Source organism: Cavia porcellus, unplaced genomic scaffold, assembly GCF_034190915.1.
Source record: "Cavia porcellus strain 051 isolate PalLab524CR breed Dunkin Hartley unplaced genomic scaffold, mCavPor4.1 scaffold_9, whole genome shotgun sequence".
Lineage (NCBI taxonomy): Eukaryota > Metazoa > Chordata > Mammalia > Rodentia > Caviidae > Cavia > Cavia porcellus.
Genome location: NW_026947492.1, coordinates 75157946 through 75173791, shown reverse-complemented (window position 1 = coordinate 75173791; position 15846 = coordinate 75157946). Strand labels below are relative to the sequence as shown.

At 46.2% G+C, this 15846-nt stretch overlaps 1 protein-coding gene across 1 annotated transcript; it reads right to left on the bottom strand.

Moving 5' to 3' along the window:
• Nucleotides 1-11548: 11548 nt before the first annotated feature.
• Nucleotides 11549-13744, bottom strand: LOC101789283 (mas-related G-protein coupled receptor member X1-like). Its single transcript, XM_005001282.1, has 2 exons — nt 13446-13744; nt 11549-12506 (listed from the first exon to the last, which is right to left on the bottom strand). Exons 1-2 carry the CDS (start codon nt 13742-13744, stop codon nt 11549-11551), a joined length of 1257 nt encoding a protein of 418 aa, XP_005001339.1.
• Between the last annotated feature and the right edge of the window lie 2102 nt (nt 13745-15846).

The window sequence follows — 15846 nt, the reverse complement described above, 5'->3', positions numbered from 1 at the left end:
TCTTAGAAATAGTTGCTCAAATCACAGTATCAAAGAATACAAAGTGGACATTCAAACAGTGAGACTGCAAACAGCTGTGTTCAATGATCCAAAACGTTAATATAGTCAGCTATTTAACACCCCTAAACACACTTGCTGTTATATCCGTTAGAGCTCTTTTTTCCCCTCTCTTTTTTACAACAAAATTTACACATTTTGGATTTTATTACTCCTTAGTTCTTATTACTTTTTTGGGGGGGGAGAGAATAAAGTCAAATATGGCAAAACAAAGCTGTCAGTCAAAACCAAGGATAGACATAGCACATGATGTAAAACAGAGTACAAGGTTATCAACAATGGTTATCAACGATGTCTCTTGTTTCCTTAAAAAGAATTGTCTATCTCATTAGATATTATAACGTTGAACAAAACAGTAGAGAACAAGACCATTTATGACAAACCAACAGCCAGCATCATACTAAACGGCCATAAATTGAAAGCCTTTACTTTAAAATCAGGCACAAGACAAGGATGTCCTTTATCAACACTCCTATTTAATATAGTACTAGAAGTACTAGCCAGAACAATTAGGCAAGAAAGAGAAATAAAAGGGGTAAAGATAGGAAAAGAAGAAGTTAAGTTATCATTGTTTGCAGATGACATGATACTCTACATAGAAGACCCCCTAAACTCCATCGAAATACTCTTAGATACAATAAATAAATTCAGTAATGTGGCTGGATACAAAATCAATACTCAGAAATCAATAGCATTCCTATACACAAACAACAAAATCACAGAGAGGGAAATAAGAGAAACTGGACTATTCACATTAGCAAGCAAAAAAATGAAATATTTAGGAATTACTCTTATGAAAGAAGTGAAAGACTTATACAGTGAAAATTATAATACACTGAAAAAGGAAATTGAGGATGATCTCAGAAAATGGAAAGACATCCCTTGCTCATGGATAGGAAGAACAAACATTGTGAAGATGGCATTCTCCCAAAACTGTTATACAGATTCAATGCAATCCCAATAGAAATACCACCAACATACCTTATAGATCTAGAGAAATCACTCCTAAATTTCATCCGGAACCAGAAGAGACCTAGAATCGCAAAGGCAATTCTAAGCAGCAAAGACAAAGCAGGAGGCATCACAATCCCTGACTTGAAGTTATACTACAAAGCAACAGTAGTAAAATCCTTTAGGTGAGGAACCCTAAATTCCTGTGGGAATTGGGGTGGGTTTGTCACTTCCAAAAAGAGTGACTCTGCAAGCAGCAGGGAGGTCTAATCCCAGGCTCTGGCCTGTCCCTGTGGTGGCTTCCTCTCCAGGGAGTGTTCTGTCTTTATGGAATTTTGAATGACAATATTTGGCCCAATGACTCCCTCTCTGGCATTTTGGACAGAGTCCAAGCGTGGAATCTGAGTCCTGCTTGCCAGAGGCATCTTTCTATTGATGTGCTACAGCCACAGCATCTATCCTTTTAGATCTATCAAGAGCTCTGCAATTTTTTCTAGTATGTCCCATCCTTCCACAATTAAAACATTTTACATTACTCCTCTTCACATTGGAAAGAATAGCCATAACCTGAGCCATCATGGTTGTCTTATAAGACTCAGTTCCGATGTCCTGACATGCTTGACATGCATGCCAGGAGTTTGGATCCCATGAATCTCACCGAAACATGCTCCTACTTTCCAGTATCACATTTGCTACCTACACTAGTAAAAAGTCTGACATATAGGACAAAAAGAAGCTTGGGTTAATTATTGCAGGAATTATCTCTCTGGTTCTTCTAATTTCCAGTGTAGCGGTTTCTTCAGTGGCCATTACACATTCTGTACAGACAGCGCATTTCGTAGATAATTGGACAAAAACTGCTGATAAGGCATGGAAAATACAACGTAATACAGATGCCAAACTACAGACATAGCTTACCATGCTGGAAATTTCTGTGTTACGGATGGGAGATCAAATAGAGAGTTTACAACTATTACAAGGATTAAGGTGCCATTACAAGGCCACTCATTTCTGCATAACTCCCTTGTCTTATAACAAATGTATGCATCCTTAGGAGGATATAAAGAAACATATATAAGAAGCTATCCATCAAAATGTTTCTATAGATACTGATGCACTCCAGAAGGAGGTTTTGTCAATGTCCCAACAAACCCAAAAATTTGACTAACAAATTCAAGATTGGGACAAATTTTCTGATGCTTTAGGCCAGTTAAATCCATTCAACTAACTGAAGGCACATTTCTGGCGTTATGTTGGTATTCTTGGCGTCAACTGTGTGTTTCTCCTTATTCTATTGATAGTCTGTCAAAGAGGAGCCAAGACTGGCCCACTCCTAGACAACATTCAGCCATGCTTCACCCTGATCCAGCAGCTACTACAAAACAAAAGGGAGGAGATACTGGAGACCACTATGAAGATTCTCTGAGCAGGATTTAAATTTTACTAATTGGCTTTCTATGTTTATCTGTGAGTCTGTCCTAGGCCTAGGCCCCTTGCCTGGTAATGGGAGCTGATTCATAGTAAGTGAACCCCTATGAATCACTGGTCCTGGCTGAGGCCTGTACTGGCCTGTGAGGTCAGAGATACCTCAAAGGGCAAGATAAGGCCACAGCTGCAGACATTCTGGCTCCAGTCCCAATTAACAAGGTAGAGACTGCAGCTGCAAAGATTACTCCTACAGTCTCACTTCTACCATGTCTTCATGATAAGATGGTGCTACTGAATTGACCTGATTCATTACTTGGAGATGTCCTTGCAGTGACTCCCAAGGTCCTGCTCATTGCCTGCACTTTCCTTAGTTTCTCCACCCTTTGTCCTTGGTCCTAATATAGTGGACTGACCCAGAAAATTCTTTGTCTTTACCCTTGAAGCCTTGAGCTTAATTAAAGGGTTTTAACCCCCCTGGAGCCCTAAATATCATATGATTTATCTTTTTTTATTTCACCTCTGCCTTACACTTGTTTGGGAGATCAGGGGTCTAAGGACAGAATCCGATATGTAAGCTAAATAAACCTTTCCTTCCTTCATTTTGGATGTTGTGTATTTGACCCAGCAATGAGAAGATAACCAAGACAGCTTTTTCTCTTTACAAACCCAGGGAAGAGATTGATTCAAACCTTTTGGAGGTTAGAGCATATCTGATGAGAAAGAGTTTGGTTTTTAGCTCAGTTCCACCCATGAGGCCACCTCAACTGGGAGGATGGCGAGCATCTTTCAACAGAGAAGAGCAGACCCCAGGGAAAACTTGGACACTTCCTGAGGTCTTAGCTTTCCGCCTCAGGTTTCAGCATTATCTGTGCTAATTGTGAGGATTAAGTGCTCACAAGAAAGAATTTCTGAAAAGTGGAACTCAAGAAATCCTTCATACTGTTTCCAAACCATCTATCTGCAAGAGGGTGGAGTGTGGGTACTTTGAGAGCTGAGAGCCACTTTCTCTCCTCCAGGCCCCTTGTTTTCTGGAAGGTTTTGTGAGACCCAACAGTTCATGAGGATTTCCAGGGGAGCTCAGCAGAGCAGAATGGTTGGTTCTTCTACTCCTGAGCCCTGGATTTACAGCGCTTGTTTCTATTGCTAGGAAACATGCCTGGACACATCCTGATGAGCAAAGTACATGACTCTGACAGCAGTGCCATGATTTATTGCAAACCAAGTTAGTATCCAGGGAATCCTACCAAGTTCCAAATAGGCAGCAGCACAGGGTGAAGAAGAAGGCTGCGTAATGTGGGAGCTAGAAGAGATCACAGACCCCAGGAGAGGAGGAGCTCCAGCTCTGTGCTTCAGCATTGCCAACTGGACTTGCTTACTAATTGCTGAGAGTGGCCTAGGAAACAGAATCTGAGTGTTCTGTGACCAAAGGGAAAAGTAACCTGGAAAAGGTTACTGATGGCTCAACTTCTGAGGACTCCCCGTTGCAGGCAGTATCCAGGCGGTGTCACCCATGTGAATAAGAAATGTTCTCCTATGGAGAGCTCTGCACTCCACAGCACTTGTGCCTACTCATCAAATGTGGCTGTGGGAAGCTGTGATAATTTGAGTGTCAGTGTTCCCTAAAATCTCTTGCATTGAAGCCTGGGTTCACTGCTAGTGGTGATATTGGGAAGTCAGGATGGTTCATGTCGGTAGACTCGGGGGACACAAGATGACCCTTAGAGCACATTTTGTGGAGCACACGATTAGATCATGGAGCTGTGACCTTGGACCAGTTCTCTTCCTAGCTGACCCTTCCTCAGGTCTCTGAATTCTGCATACTGTCAGTAGAACTGTTTTCCTTCTGTGCTTTCTTCCTCTGAGTCCCTGCCTTGGAGTGAGTGAGCTGCCGGTGACTGAAATCTATGAAAATCTGAACAAAACGAATTCTCTCCTTCTGCCAGGAGGCTATGTCGACTATGCTGCCACACAAGTAGGAGAGTTATCCATATAGAAAATTGTTATCAGAGGCTGTGGTGTCAGAGCTGTGACTGCACCGGACAGGTGTTTCCAAGCACTTGGGATGGGATTTCAGAAGGAGGTTAGAAAAGATGTGGGCTAGAGGAGCTCCAGAATGGGGTAGGCTGGGCATGATGGGGGACTCCGGTGGGAGCTCAGAGGACCAGAACACCGACAGAAAAGCACACAGTAGCAACTGTGCTCCTGAGATGTTAGAGCGAAGCAGCAGTCTAGTGAGAACATGACTGGAGGAGGCCTGTGTTACACTCTGGAAGAAAATGTGTTGATAATGAACCCACACTCTTAATCCTTACGTGTGGCTCAGTTCAAAGTTGGTGCAATGTGTGAGCTCCTTTAAGAGACTTTTCCTTAGTAAAGGTCCCAGGGTTCCATGGTCTCTCAGGATGCAATAAGGCAGGGTAATCCCTATTTGCAGCAATCCAGGCTCCCAGACAGTTCTGCAGCACTGTCCAGAGGGCCCTGATCCTGATACCTCATGCTGGGAGGCCCTGGTGTCTCCCACATAATGCCGGATTTGCAGGCACTCAGACTGTGAGACCCTTGTGCTCATGGAGACCTCTGGTGAAATTTCAAAGGAGGGGAAAGGAGGTCAGGCACTGTGAGACAGCTGAGAGTCTCTGCTGGGGTCTCCTGAAAGGGAAATGCATGCAGCTGAGGGAGTGAGGCTAAAGCTGCCATGAGGAACACAGGAAACTGAAGAAACCAAGAACACAAAGGAAAGTGGCATTGGCAAGCAGAGCCAGCTCCAGAGAGGACACAGGGGCTGCACCACAGGGCTGCAGGGTCGGGGCTGCCCAGCTCTTGGGAACCACGGCCTCCTATATTTGTGAGACGCTTGTCTCGCATCACATCAGTGTGTCTCCTGGACACCAGACCTGTAGACGAGGGATGTCACATTTGCACAGCCAGGTTTCAGTCTCATTTTGACCTTATTCTTTTACATCCCCCTCATCTATCTTTTTTGAAACAGAAACCTGTGCCATTGTATCTTGCATAATACAATTATTTTAATATGCAGGACTTCAAAGGTAAGTCTTCAGCTTTAGTCCAAGTGGAGAGTATGGATGGGACATTTGAGTGATTTGAGCATTAATGAGACTTTGGAAAAAGAAACAATGAGATTCTGGTGATCAACAGAATAATTAGTTCATGTTAGGATGATTCTCATCTTGCTGTCATCTCTGGAGATAAATGGTTTGAAGAGATGTGCTTGGCTAAGTTCACACAGGGAGAAATGTGACAGTTATCTTGATTGTCACCTTGATTGACTTGAGAGACACCTAGAACTTAGGACAGCACAGTTCTGTGCGTCTTGAGGGTCACAGAGCTGTCACCTGGGAACTATAGCTGACTCCTTGCCATCATTTTCAGTCCCCTCTCCTTCTCTCTGATCCCAGACACCAGGAGTTGAGTGCCTTTCATCATCAAGTCCTTCATTACAATGATCTACCTTGGAGTCAGGTAAACGTGGACTGAAACCTCTGAATCCAGCAGCAAAATAATCCCTCCTGCTGAGAGTACTAAGGCTTAATACAAGTGGGAGCAGCTCTAGATGAGGAGACCCATTGGAGGAGGTAAGATCTGCTAATTGTCTTCAAAGGTCATGGTAAGAACGCAGCCCCTCCTCTGACCCTCATGCACCCTGAGGTGAACAGCTGTGCTCTGCCTCACTCTCTCCATCACAGCACTGTGCCCACCGATGACCCAGAAATGATGGGGCCACCTGGCCATGGAATGAACCCTGTGAACCTGAGACAAAATGGATAATGATTCCTGTAATCATGTTCCTCAGGTATTTTGTTTGAAATGTAAAAATGCTGAAAAATGCAAAGGCTCTTCCATGATGGCAGAGTCATTGTTATTTTATATGTGTGGGTGGACACTGTGGTGTGGACTCAGCCCCCAGCATTGCTGTGCTCATGGTTCTGCTCCTTCTCAAGTAGCCAGGCACCAACTCTGGGAAATATGGGAGACTCAAGACTCAAGCAACAGTTACTTTCAAACTTAATGGATCTCTCCACACTGAGTGAAGGAACAGTGCCATCCTTCAGTGAAACTGTCTGTATGAAGCTGAGCCTTGTCTGCCCTGCCAGACTGGAGGGTGACATTAGCTCATTAAGCTCTGACTGTGCCTTGTCCCTCCCCTCTACGTCATTGCAGAACTACACACAGACACCATTTGTCCAGTTATGGGAATCACATTTAAACTCAGGCTTTGAAGAGTTGTAGTGTATTTTTTGCAAGAAATAATGACTATGCCTGAAATAAACTGACTAAAGAAAAGTGCTATAAGAAGCCTTCAGTCCATCTTAATTTTCTCAATCTGAGACAAACAGGAACAAAATTCTGTCAAAAAATGACCAGCAGCACCTTGATGATGATTTGTAGCAGGATGCAGATACCTTCATAGATGTGGTTCCAGGGTCCAGAAGAATTTGGTAATGAGTGCTTCCCAAGATGCTTTCTGAGGGCAGAGTAATAGTTCTGGTACAGTTGGATGTGAAATGCTGCCAAATCGGATGACAGAGCCTTGTTTGTCATCTGAAAAGCTCATGGGGAACTGGTTGATTTGCAAGGTGTCTACATTCAACAGTGCATTCATCCACTAGTGAGATCAATTCAAGGGGATTTTGGGGAAGAACTGGAAATGGCACATAGGACCTGGCTGAGGGAGTGGATGGTGCAGGCTTGACCCTGGGACTGTAGGTGGTCCAAGCTCCATCCCTCTGGCTTTTGCTTTCTCAGATTCCTTACTTGATTAAGCTGAGATTTTCCTCACCACAACCTGTCATCATTTTCTATTCAGCCCCATAATGGAACCCGCTGACCATAGAATGAACCTCTGGAACTATGAGCCTAAGTAAACCTTTTATTCTGCAAGTCAACCCTATCAGCGTTTTTTCTCAGCCAGATAAAGCTAATGTGATTCCCAACACTCCCTTCATCACTTGTCACTCATGAATGAGCACACAGTAGAGAAACTCCACAGAAAATTAGATCTTTGAAATGAATGTATCATGAGACAGCTGTTGGTTGTTTGGACCAGAGAAAGATGGGATAACATATAATGTCAGAAAAAACAGGAGGCCATCCACAGCTTCTGCAGATGCTGGAGGACCGAGGATGCTATGTACATTGTCTGGTGTATCAGCAGCTTTCAAAGAGCAACTGAAGTGTTTGAAATACTTAACAGAAAAGATTTCTGAAATATTGCAAAACTCACTTCAGAAGTAGAAAGAAGTATACATAGTAGAGGCCCAAGAGAGAATAGGAAATAAGTGATTTTTCAAAATCTTCATGACTTCCCCAGCATAGTGAGTAGTATCTGTGTAATGGTGTTTCTACATATGTAACCAGAAGAAAATTGGCCTTGCAAGCAAAGCTTCAAGAGACCTGAAGAAAAAGATACATCCAGCAATGCAACCTGTCCTCTGGATAATGAGCATCGTACAGTCACAGAGCTCCTACTCTGGGACCAGTCAAGGGAGGAACTCTTCCTTTAGTAGCCACTGAAGCAAGTGACTTCCCTGAAACACCCAGATTATGTGTTAGTGATGGAAGGTGAGACAAATCCTATTGTCATGAGTCTGGGGCTGTGACATCCTGGTGGGTCTGGAACCCTGACGTCGTCCCCATCTTGTGTTCTTTATGGTGACTCCACGGTTCTCCTCTGTTTCATATGGACTTCATGCCAGGAGAACACCAATGCCATTGTTCTTCATTAATTTTTCAATTGTTTAGGTGTTTAAGGAAATGTTAATAGCTGCATAGAAACATAATCATTGTACATATATAGTAGTATTATGTAATGTTTTTGTACCTGCGAACATTGTGCAGTATTTAAATCAGGGTAAACATGCATATCTCCTCAAATGTTTGCCATTTCTATGATGAAAACTTTCAGAACACTTTCTTCTAGTTTTTAAAGTATTCGCTGTGTATCAATTAAAGAACAAGGTTAATTCAAGATACACAAATGTAAAACAGTTTAAAAGATGGGCTTAAATTGGCCTTTCACAGAGTCACGTGTGAAAAAGTGCTGTCTGTGTTCTGAAGATGCAAAAAGTTGAAGCCTGGTGCTCACTGTAGTTGCCCATGTGAGTTCATAGCAGGAGGACAACGGTTCTGCAGTGGACAGCTGAAGGGTCAGCACTGGAAGACTGAAGAGCCGAGTTCGGGGCAGGAGATGACGTCCAAGGTGACGGTGAAGCAAATCCTGAAGCAGCTCCGATGAAACAGAAGCAAGACTTCTGCTTTGTTTCCCTTTTACACCTTTGGTAGCCCTCACACGTAGGGTGAGTTTTCTGTCTTCAGTCAGACCCCACAGAAAGCAATGTGCTGATCCAACTGAGCTGAGTGTTTCTCACTCAGGTTGACACATCCACTTAACTATCACAAGACACACACCTGTGGCCTATAGTTTCCTGCACTGTATGATCACCTGCTCCCTCTAAGTAAATTCCCCATTCCTATGAAAAATATACCTGACATGAACAATTTATAGAATGACTTACTTTGGTTTATGGTTTCAGAGACAGCGAACCATAGACCACTGCCTCCACCAGGTTACACCAGCAGTGAAGCAGAAGCTTCATGGTTGTGCCAGAGTGTGGTGGAAGAAATTGTTCACTTTACAGAATAAGGAGGCAGAGGGGAATTGAAAGAATAGGAAGAAAAACACTGAGACACAAATGTCCTTCAAGTTCCCATCTAGTGACCTTCCTCATCCTAGAGGCTCTGCCTCCTCATGAGTCCATGGGCTAATGAACTCACAAAGGACTTATTTCATTTGATGAAGTCAGAACCCTCATAATTTGATCACTTTTCCAAAATCCACCCTCTGAGCTCGTGGGCCTATGGGACACCTCACATCCAGCCATGACCTTAACACATCCTCTCCTGTCCTCTCCCTGGGACACCGTGGGGTGCTGGTCTCCCAAGCACTTTTCACAAGTGCTCTCCACCACCCCTGTCCTCAGATGAAGTCAGCCCAACAGCATGAGGAGGAGAAGAGCTCCTGTGAACCTTGGCAAAGCCAAGGGCCCTGGCCACCAGCACTGAGCACTGGGCACAGACCTAGCAGGACAGTCAGGGTTGGGGAGGTGAAGTCAGGGAGCTGCAGGGAGACAATGGTGGTGTGACTCAGAGGTGGTGAAGAGCAGCATGCAAATGCTGGGGTTATGGAGAGTGCATCAAGCTTGACAGATAAAAGGGAACATGAGAATCCCATTGTGTGATTTGCTCTTGTTATTATTTTATTAGTACAGGTGCCAGTTAATAATGATGGCATGTACTGTGCACCTTCTCACCACGTCTTAATTCCTCTTGTCCACCTCCTCCCCCCCTACTCCTCCTTCATCCCCTCCCCATGTGCCAAAGCTCTATTTCCTTTCTTTCTTCCAATTGTTTTCAGTCCTTTCCCTCATCTCCCTCCCCACTCCTCCATCTCTTGTTTTCTTTCCCATTTGAGAAAGATCTCCCTGCTTTCTCCTATCTCTTCTTCATCCTGCTCTTTCCTTCTGTGTTGGCTTTCTCATGTGAGAGCAGCCAGGTGATAGTGAAGCTGTGTGCCTGGCTTTTTTCACCTAATGTTATGGTTTCCAGACGCATCGACGTCCCTACCAGAGCCTCAGGCGTGTCCTTCTTCGGGGCAGAGGACACCTGTGCTCAGCAGCACCACACTGTCTTTATCCATTCAGCTCTTGAGGGCCAGGCAGGTCTCTGTGGGATTTAGCTGTTCTGAGCTGCACTACCTGCGCATGGGCTGGCCGTGTGTGGTAAGGAGATGGCTTCAACTCTGACAGGGAGACCCCCAGAAGGGGAATATGTGGGTGTAATCAAATTTCTACTTTTAGTTTTTTGAGAAATCTCCATACCAATTTCCACAGTGATTGTAACTGCAATGAAAACTTTTTAACAAGATGAAGAAGTGCAAATGGCCAACAAATACATGAAAATCAGTTCAACATCCAAGGCCATTAGAAAAATGCAAACTAAAAGAACAGGGATGTTCATCTCATTCCAGAAATAGTGATGTTCTATCTTATTTTATCATCAAAAATCGACAAAGAACAGTAAATTTAAGTCTTCACTAAGCAAATGGATGCACCTGGAGTCCAAGGTGTTAACTGAAATAAATCAGACTCAGAAGCTGAAACATTGCATGAGAAACTCAAAGTATAAATAAAGGGTAAAGTGAGAGACAGAGGAAGCGGGGAGAGAGGTCTTTCCCAAAGGGAAGGAGACAAGGGGATAGAGGGAGGGAGAGGAATGGAAAGGAAAGAGGGTGAAAAAAGGGATTAAGATGTTTTCTGTGCATGCACCAGCTTCAGGTAAGGGATGGAAACACTACGGACTTCCAATGTGCAAAAGCAACTAAAACTCAAAAAAGAAACTAAATTAGACAAGTATGAAGGCTGGTGCAGGGAGCACCACCCACTGCATTGCTGGCAGGAATGGAAATTTAAAAAGTCATTTTGTGATTTCAGAGTCAAAATAAGAAAGCAAATTATGGAGGTTGCAATTTATAATAACATTAAAAGTGCTTAAAATTCCTTTAAAAGTCTTCAGTCATGTGTGGCAGTAGACACAAGTAATCCCAACACATGGGAGGCTGAGGCAGGGGCATCCCTATGAGTTCCAGGGCAACCTGGGCTGCAAAGCAAGTTCCAAGTGAGAAGGGGAAGCCTCTCATGGAGCCCTCTGAGCACCCACAGGGTGGAATGTGGGTGAATTTGAATATGCTGCACAGAGGCCGCCTTTCACCTGCCATAATAAATACATGGAAAATGCAGTCTAGTTGCTTACTGGCCTGCATGGAAGAAAAAAAATCCTCACCAAAGCAAGAAAAGCTCAGTGATGTATAATGGGACAGCAGCCAGGACAGCTCTGCTCAGACAGGGATGGGAGCCAGACCTGGACTGTCCCACACACACAGGGAAGTTCAGGACACTAATGCTGCAGCGTGAAAGGCCAGGCTTGCAGATGCTGGAAGCTGCTGCATTTGTGACCTCGCTGGGGACAGAGGGCACAGGCAGAGTCCCTCAGGAGCCCTGTCACACCAGCTGGGTCACTTCAGCACTCACACTGACCCTTAGGTGGAGTGACCAGAGGGTCCGGGAGAGGGGTCCAACTCTTCCCCCATGGCCCTCTGGAAAACCTCCCTTAAGTGTAGCCAGAGCCTCTGGCTTCCCATTCTCCCTGCAAAGTAATAAACCAAGGGGTTGGCGCTGCTGTTCACACAGGAGAACAGTAACAAAAGCTCCTCATTATATGGGAGATCATATTTATCATACAGAAAGGGTTGCAGTACAGGGAGGGCCAAACATACAAGGGACACAGCTGAGAGGGCCATGGCGATGTACAGCTTGCGGGGTGGATGCACCCTGGAGACACACTTGATTTTCAGCAGCATAATCACAGTGCATGGTAGTGTGACAGACAGAACAGTGATGATAAACAGAAGCATCACTGTAATGTATGAGTAACAAAATGTTCTATCTATTGAATCAGAGTCATAGAACGTTTCATTCAGCACAATTAGGGAAATGGCCAAGACCCAGGTCAGAATGCACACGATGGTGGACGCATACTTCGGAGAATGCAGTCGGTACCAGATGAGGAAGAAGATGGACAGGGAGTGGCTCACACTGATGGTGACCACCAGGCAGAGCACTGCTACGTAGAACGTGGGAATGAAAGACTCCAGGTATGGACATGAAATCCAGATGGCATGAAAATACTCAAGGATCTTTCCCATGAAATGCACTACCAGACAGGCAAGGAGGCTAAAATCAGCCAGAGCCAAGTGAAAAAGAAAGACAGAGAAGTGGTCCCACTCAACAGAGCAGACCAGGAAGACGTAGACGAGTCCATTGCCCCCCAGCCCTAGGAGGGAGATGGCGGTGCCAAGAGGGTAAGTGATCCATGCAGCCTGGATATGTACAAGGTTAGAAATATTCTCCTCCATCCAATTCCAGGGTCTTGGGGTAGAATTAACATAGCCCATCGTGGAGTCACCTTTGCCCGGGGACATCCACACAACGAGAACCCTGTGGAGAGAATCATTGCACAAACTCACCTGGGATGAACTGGGCACAGCGTCCTCATGGCCTCCCCATGGGTTCATCCTGCCAGCTTCCTCTAACACACACATATGCAAGGTCCTACAGCCTAAGCCCTATGGACCTGGGATGCTACCACAAGCGGAAGGGTGCAGACAGTACAGTGAGCAAACAATGGAATCCAGAGGACATTGCTGACCAGGACAGGGGCCTGAGGAGTGGCCATCAGGTGTCCTGACCTTCAGGGCCTGCATCACAACCTTCTCACATCCCTTAGAGAAAGGGCTCCACATGGCTCCCAGTCGCCCCTCTCCCCTGCCCCCTCCTCTCAGGTCATCATTCTCCTCCCTGTCCTGTCCACTCTTCTCTGGCCCCCTGTCACAGGTTGGAGGCTATGCCTGCTCCCTGATCTATCCATGCAAGAGCCCCATGGCATCAGGCTGCCCTCAGGAACCCAGGGTCCCCTCGACACTCTCCATGTCATCCCATATCTAGGTCATCTGGAAGTTCTAGGACCTCCTTGCTAGTGTGTATGAGCTCATCCTGTCCTAGACTACAACCCTTTCTGAGGGCCATGGAGCCCCCACACAGTATCGAGAAGACCTTGAAAACTGTGCCCCATGGTCCTCTGCACTGAAGCCCAGAGTCTACCTCACTTCAGGCGAGAGGTCCCCAGGTCGAAAGTGTTCATAGCAACAGTGACCCTGTTACACGCCTGGCCCATATCCTCCTTTCATCTTCCTCTGTCTCCCTTTTGCTCCTCTCACCCATATCACCCCCACTACTCATTGCAAATCCCCAGCCTACTAACATCGCTCCAGCCTCTTCCTGCCAGATCTCTGACCAGCACCCCACAAGCCTCCTCCCCTCACCTGTGTTTCAGTGCAGGCCCAGCCCCCACCCCAACCCCAGCCTCTTGAAACTCACTTCCACTCACCACGCACTCCTTCCTCTCCCACAGCCTCTGCGCCCTGCACAGCAGGGATCTGTGTCTCCTGGTCCGGGGAAGACCTCAGCCACCGGGAGGACCAGTCATAGTGCCCACACAGCAGCTGTGAGAGGAAGGATACAGTGCTGGGCAGACGTGTTTGATCCCTGTGGTCCAGGGTCTCTGTGTCAGCCCAGCCTTGCAGTGAACAGAAAGGACCCGGCCAGGAGATGAAGGACAGCCAACAGCACACGGAAAGCCAATAGCTGGACAAGGGGATTTGGTTCAGGTGCTCCATTCCGGTTCTCAGCTCCCAAGCAGACATGATGGGGGCAAGGACCTTGCACAGGGGAAGCTGCTGCCTCCTGGAGAGCAGGAAGCAGAGAGAGATGGAGGAGGAGTGAGAGAGGGCACCAAGCCATCCATGCCACCCCTGAGACCTGCTCTGCCCAGTCCCACCCCTCATGGGAAGTCACCATGGGACCCAAAACATAGTCACCCCTCAGAAGCCCAACTTTGAGTGTATGAGAATTCCCCAGCTGAGCCCTGAAAACTAGCCCTCTGTCCTCAAAAGTGATACCAGCCAGAACATAGTCATCCTGGAAGACCAGAGATGGAAAACCCAGCCCCAGTCAGGCATTCACCAACTTAAATGTAAGTACTGTTCTCTTGCTGAATGGTTGCTCTGTAAGGCCAGTATCTTGGTTACTTTTCTTTCATTGTTGGCACAAATTATCTGACACCCCAAATTAAGGAAGGAAAGATTTATTGAGACACAGTTTGTGGAGGTTTCAGTCCATAATCAGCTGGTTCCAAGGTCTAGTGGCATGGCACAGGGGTAACGCTTCAAGGCAGCAGAAAACTGCAAAAAAGCAAAAGAAAAAAGGAGACGAGCAAGCCTCTTTTCTTCCCTTACACTGTACACAGGTCATGTCCCTCCAGGGCCAGTGTAGCACTCACAAAATCTTCTTGCCCTCTTCTTGCACAGATACAAAGTAAGAACCCTGTTCCCTGCTGAGTCTCTTAGTTAAACTTCTCAAGTTGACAGAATGTATCACAGCAATGTATCACAGCAAGAATGGCAAGGATGTGCTGACTGGGGCTGGCATTTCTCATCTCTGGTTTTTGAGGCTGATTATTACTTAGCCAGGTCTTATTTGAGGAATTCAATAGAAACCCTTCCCAGAGGTTGTTCAGGGATCTCATGCACATCCCGAATGGCCTTGTAGCAGAAGGAGCCAAAGGTGCCACAGTGCCCGGGCCCTGGGAAGCATGACCCAGAAAGGGCTCCTGGAGCCACACACAGGTACTGGTCCCTGGGTCCCTGTGAGCCTACCTGGGGCTCCCTCAGCAGAAGCCAAGGAGAGCGACCCTGTGTGTTTTGTTCATAACACAGCCAGGAGGCTTCCAGGAGTGGCTGGGCTCCCTCACCCTGCTAAGAGTGGGTGAATGTGCAGGTCCCAGAAGGAGGGCTCTCATCAGAGCCAGCAGCACCCACAGGATGCCTAGTGCTCATCCCCTGCTGGGCACTGCGAGAGGACAGTGGTCCTGGCCAGTGGTGCAGTGTGCTTCCTGAAGACAGGGACTGCAGCTCTAGAACTCTCCCACGACCTGAGCAGAGGAATGAGGCTGCCTCTGTCCCACATGCAGTCAGCAGCCTTGAAAGTGTCCCTTGAAGGAGCTGCGCACAGCCCCAGCCTGAAGCTGCTCTGGGCTTGGAGAAATGCAGGGAATCTCATTCTGTGGACCAGTTTTGGGGATCCATAGGCTCTTTGAATCTGAGGGGAAAAACAGGATCCTTGCATTCATGCTCCCAAAATGAGGTCACCATGAAGACCCCAGACAAGAAAAAACAACACCACACCCAGAGAGTACAGCAGCTCATTCAGAACCTAGAAGGCTGAGCCTGCAGTGCTGTTGCCCTATGGGGACAACCTCAATGGAACTGCCACGTATTTGAATTTTTAAACCTTTTCTTCATCATCATCATCACCATCACCATCACTCTCTGAGAGGGTTCAACAATTTTATTAATTGCCTCTCAGAAGATGTTACTCTAATGTACCTGGGTTTGCAGCTCACTGGCAGAAATTGAGACTAGGATGCATGAGGCCCTGAATTCCAATTGTAGTATTCAAAGGTAATTTTTTAAAAATATACATTCACTGTCCACAAATTACTACATTGAGGTACATGACTGCTTTGTGCAGAATAAAAAGGAAGTGCTTTAATCCTACCCAGGAGCCCATTTTTGCCCGTTTAGGCACTGGGGCCTTGATGCCACTGCATGCTAAAACTGTAAGGTAACATTGCTCTTATCTACTATGCAGCCATGGAGGTGAGTGCCCACTGCAGCAGGAAGAGCTTGGCATGGCAGGGCAGAGGCCAAGCAGAGCACAC